Here is a 5570-nt window from a genome sequence, read left to right as displayed (position 1 = left end):
ACATAATTCAATGTAACTCACTAAGAAATAGCAGGCTCGAGTGTGGCTCGGCTAACCTGATTACCTATCAGAGAGCATAATTGAATCATCATATTATGGATGATAATTTCAATGGCCGATAAGCACCAGGCGTGTGGCGCCTCCAATGATTATCAAACCATTGGACCCATTATCATTCAACTTAATGGAAGGCTTTGAGCTAGTTATCTCTATAACTATTTCATTTTAGGGACCTAATAATTTTAAAGGCTTTTAATTTAATAGAGAGAAGAGAAGAGAAGAACCGGTTAATCTTGATCCTCCCACTGACTTCACTAAGTCAAATCAAAAAGAAACTAGATTCAACCTGGTTCTTAGGCACCTAAAACAGTCACACTAATTTTTCTTACAGGTATGGGTCAACTCAAATTATTAAGTGATATAATCAAAAATGATTGACCAACTCGGCCAGATAAGTGAGATCGGTGGAAAGGGATATGCCATTAACTCAACAAAGACGAATCAGTGCGAGTAGCTCCCAATTAAAAACCACCGGTCAAAATTGCCAAACTTACCTTAGACACCGACTGGTTAATCAATTTTGATTTTGACCATCCTAATGACTCGGGCTCAACCACTGAGCCTCAATCAGGTTCCATTTGGTCTAATCAAAGACATAGACTTGATCAAGTACAACTATTGTATTTGATTGAGTATCCTTGACCTAATCTAATTACTACTTAGTTAGATTTGATCAATTACTCCAATTAGTCCATCTTTAATTTTAACCTTAGGTCTAACCCAATTCATTAAAACTTGATTTGAGCTAACCCAAATACCCCCAAGATTTATGCAATGTCAATTAGATTTTAATTCACAATTCTAAATCACTTAATTCTCAATTCAGTGTAGGTTTATGAAAAATTTCAGATCATTGCGTAGGTCTTGAATCACATGTTAATTACAAACTTTTAGTTCTTAAAACTTATTTTTCAGATTTGAGTTTGTCAATTAAACATGCTTATTTCAGATTTAATTCATGTTTAAATCTTATTTGATTTATGTTCATACATCATATATACAAACTAACATGAATTTAATCTAAGCAACATACATCATATGCATCTAATTTTCTGATGCGATCCGATAGAATTTGATCCGTATCTCAAGATTCTTGACTCTTCTTGATTTCTGGAAGGGTGATTCCGACCTGATTGCAGACACAATTTCTAAATATCCGTCCGTCAGATCGATCTCAATTTTGGATATGTTGTAGATCTCCGCGTTAGCTTTCCAGCAGTAGGTCGTGGGTCTAGAGAGGACGTCAGGATCTTGAGATATCAGCCTCCGACTGATGACTGCATAGGGAAGGACGGGCTGATAATCCGACGGGATGGAGTTGTTTGTAGAGGCTGGAAGGGATCAAGGAGGAGAGGAAGAAGAGGGAGAAGGTGGCTGGCCTCTCGGGACAGAGGTGGTGCAGCCGGATGAAGGAGGGGGCGGCGGCCTTGGACGGCGGCCTAGGGAGAGGGGGAAGGCGTCGCAAGAAGAGAAGAGAGAAGGGAAGAGAGTTAGGGCAAAAGCCTTTCAATTAATTTTTGCATGCTGAAATAGGTGCTCACCACATCTATTTATAGGTGGCTACCTGACCCCTTAACTTGACTTGATCTAATTGAATTCAAGAAACAACTAAACCCAAAGCGACTCTAATAAAGGCCAAGTCGGCTAGCCCGAGCAAGGCTATACTGAAATAAAATTAACATCAAGGACTCAAAAGCAAAAATAACCAAATGATTAAGTCCGAGGCGGTCTAGTGGTTCCAACCGCATCACTCCACCACGCTTCCCTTAACCTGGTCCTCAAGGTCGGAAGTCAGGGAAACGATCAAGTATCTCAGTTTCAAACTCCCATGTGGCCTGGTCTGCTGCTCTCCCCAGCCACTCCACTAGTATCTGGGTTTTCAGTCGTCCTTCTACTCGTATTCTGCGCTTCGCCAGCACCCGAACCGGCTCCACTACCTCGTCCTCCAGTGGCTCATGTATGATTGGGCCGACAGATGTCTTGGGTCCAAGCCGGGCCCTCAGAAGCGACACGTGGAATACCGGATGAACTCTCGATGTAGTCGGCAAGTCCAAGTGATACGCCACGGGTCCAATGCGTTCCAATATCTGAAAGGGCCCGTAGAAGCGATGAGAGAGCTTCTGGTTCGCCATAGGCCGCAGTGTCAACTGTCGATAAGGCTGCACCTTGACGTATACCCAGTCGCCCACCTCGTATACTGGATCTCTGTGCTTCTGATCATGCAGCTGCTTCATCCTGTTCTGCACAGTCGTTAGTGGAACTTTAACCGCCGTAAGGTAGCATCGCGGTCTAAGAGCTCAAAATCTGCCTCTGTCCGGTTCGCATGTGACAGTGGATCATAAACTCACAGCATCGGTGGTACTCGTCCATACACCGCCTCAAAGGGTGTCATCCTTATGGCTGAGTGGAAAGCGGTGTTGTACGAATACTCAGCCCAAGGTAAATAAGAAAGCCACTCTCGGGGCCGATCACCAATCATACAGCGCAAGTACTGCTCGATGCAGCGGTTTATCACCTCCGTCTGCCCATCAGTCTGAGGGTGGTAAGCCGAGCTCATGGCAAGCTTCGTCCCTTGCTGTTTGAAGTAAGCCTGCCAGAATGCGCTAACAAAAATGCGGTCACGATCAGAAACAATAGTCCGAGGCATACCATGTAATCGAGCAATGTCCCGTATGTAGACCTCTGCCACCCGTCGAGCAGAAAATGGATGTGCGAGCGCCGAAAAGTGGGCATACTTGCTGAGGCGGTCCACAACGACCATGATCACTGAGTACCCTCGAACTAATGGCAGCCCCTCAATGAAGTCTATCGACACATCCTCCCAAACCTGATCAGGAATCGGTAAAGGCTGAAGTAGACCCGCAGGTCGTAGTGAATCCACCTTCGCCCTTTGGCACACATCGCATTATTGTACATAAGCTCTGACCGCTGCCTTCATACCTACCCACGTACAGCTCTGGCTCAGCCTCTTGTAAGTCCTGAAAAATCCCTCGTGTCCAGCAAAAGGAGTATCATGGAAGTGTTGGATCAATACCTGCCGCATGGCTGAATCGGTGGGCACGCGGATCAACCCATGGTCCAGAATCAACCCATCTCGGTCCTCCATCTCGGGATGACTGCTCGGGTCTGCTGCCAACTCCCTCTGAATCTGTACTAGGTCCGGATCCCGGCATGTGGCGGTCCTCAAGTCTGAAATAAAAGAAAAAACCGGCGTAGTCAAAGCCGCCAACTCGCCGGACTCGGGTTGGCGCGATAGTGCATCCGCCACTCGATTTTCTGCGCCCTTTTTGTACACCATCTCATAGTCGTAGCCGAGAAGCTTCGACACCCACCTCTGCTGGGCTGGAGTATGTATGCGCTGCTCAAGAAAAAATGGAAGGCTCTGCTGATCAGTCCGAACGATGAATCGGCGGCCGATAAGGTACGGCATCCACTTTGTGACTGCATGGATGACCGCCATCATCTCCCTCTCATATGTGGACAGCGAGCGGGTCCTAGGGGACAACGCCTTGCTCATGAAAGCAATTGGCCGTCCCTCCTGCATCAAAACAGCACCAATGCTGGCACCGGAAGCATCGCACTCGACTACAAACGGTTTGGCGAAATCGGGTAGCGCCAAAACCGGGGCCGTCGTCATGGCTTTCTTGAGCTTCTCGAACGCTTCCGTCGCTGCCTCGGTCCATCTAAACTCGCCCTTTCGCAGTAGCAGGGTCAGTGGCGCGGCGATCTTTCCATATCCCTCCACAAACTGGCGGTAATAACCGGTTAGACCCAAAAATCCCCGCAGCTCCTTTTGGTTCTTGGGTAGCGGCCACTTGGTCATGCAATGTATCTTTGCTTGGTCCGGCTCCACACCTGCAGCAGAGATGACATGGCCTAGGTACTCGACCTTCGGCTCGGCCCATAGGCACTTGGATCGCTTTACCTTCAATTGATTTCTGCGCAGAATTTTCAGCACTTCCTCCAAGTGCTCTAGGTGCTCCTGCCATGAACGACTGTAAACCAGTATGTCATCGAAGAATACAAGGACATACCGTCGTAGTAATGGTCTGAATATGTCATTCATGAGCCCCTGAAACGTCGCTGGTGCATTGGTGAGGCCGAACGGCATCACCCGGAACTCATAATGGCCATCATGTGTCCGAAACGCCGTCTTGTGCACATCTTCAGGTCTGACACGGATCTGGTGGTATCCGGCACGGAGATCAAGTTTGCTGAAGTAGTCCGCACCAGCAAGCTCATCCAACAGCTCCTCTATGACTGGAATCGGATACCGGTCCTTAACGGTGATCGCGTTAAGTGCCCGATAGTCGACGCAGAATCGCCACGTCCCGTCCTTCTTATGTACCAGTAGCACCGGCGACGAATATGAGCTTCTACTGGGCTGAATGATGCCGCTCTCCAACATCTCTCGTACCATCTTTGAGATCTCCTCCTTCTGAACGTGCGGGTAGCGGTAAGGCCTCACATTCGCCGGTTCTGCTCCCGGTACAATCTCTATGTGATGATCGTGCTCCCTCTCGGGTGGAAGACCATGAGGCTCCTCAAATAAATCTGCGAACCCCTGTAAGAGAGCAGCCAAATCAGTAGGTATACCTGCCTCCGTCGTGGTCTCCGTCGACAGAGGTAAGAGCTGCATCAAGTAGCTGTGCGCGCCGGGTCCGGGCAAGCCGACTAGGGGCTGAAGTGCAGCCCTTGGGCTAGGCCGAATGCCATCCAATCTAACTCGCCGTCCGCTTCGTCTGAAAATCACCCACATCTCGGCGAAGTCGAATGTAACCGGGCCAAGACTCTGCAGCCACTGCGTACCAAGGACCAAATCAGCTCCTCGTAATGCCAACGGATAGAGATCGAGCTTGAATTGGCTACCCTGGATCGTCAAAGTGATGCCTCGGCATATGCCTTCCGCCCTCAATGTGGCTCCGTCACCCAATGCCACGTCGAGGCCCAATGTCGGCTCTGCTATGAGACCGATATGTTTGACGAGCCTCTCATCCAAAAAATTGTGGGTGCTGCCCGTATCTATAAGGATACACACCACACGTCTTTTGATCATGCCGTCCACATGCAGCATTTTCGGTGTCGCCGATCCAGAGTAGGCATGCAATGAAATCTGAGGTGGCATGTCCTCTTCCTCGGCCTCTAAATCTTGGGGCTCATCCTCAGCAACCTCATCACCATCTTCAACCACGGCCTCGTCCTCCAATCCATCGATCAACATCACCGCTCCAACGGGCCGCGCACACCGGTGTCCCGGTGTAAATTTCTCGTCGCAGCGAAAACATAGGCCTTTTGCTCGATGTTCCTCCACTTGTGCTGGTGTCAAGGTCCTCCCGGGTGGACGCTCAACCCTCTTGACGTCACCTGACAAGCGAAGAGAGGTCCTCGGCCCTGTGTTGGCTGCTGCAGCCGTCGGCGCTCTCGGCTGGCCGAGGGAGCCCCCTGCAGTTTGGCTGGCCCGGGGGTTGGTCCAGCTGCCCCGTGCCGCTGATCGAGTGGTCTTGATCTTC

General features: G+C 49.4%; 1 protein-coding gene across 1 annotated transcript; it reads right to left on the bottom strand.

The window, feature by feature from the left end:
* Positions 1-1838: 1838 nt before the first annotated feature.
* On the bottom strand, positions 1839-2294 carry LOC149753653 (uncharacterized). Its single transcript, XM_089930341.1, has one exon. The coding sequence runs from the start codon at positions 2292-2294 to the stop codon at positions 1839-1841; it is 456 nt and encodes a 151-aa protein (XP_089786467.1).
* Between the last annotated feature and the right edge of the window lie 3276 nt (positions 2295-5570).

Source organism: Phoenix dactylifera, chromosome 4 (assembly GCF_051530095.1).
Source record: "Phoenix dactylifera cultivar Ajwa chromosome 4, Ajwa_hap1_PhDact_Kaust_v1.1, whole genome shotgun sequence".
Lineage (NCBI taxonomy): Eukaryota > Viridiplantae > Streptophyta > Magnoliopsida > Arecales > Arecaceae > Phoenix > Phoenix dactylifera.
The sequence above is the reverse complement of the archived record's forward strand: the minus strand, read 5'-3'. Positions and strand labels throughout refer to the sequence as shown.

Excerpts from the sequence above, each read along its gene's own strand:
- LOC149753653 (XM_089930341.1), bottom strand. The coding sequence starts at position 2,294 with ATGAAGCAGCTGCATGATCAGAAGCACAGAGATCCAGTATACGAGGTG.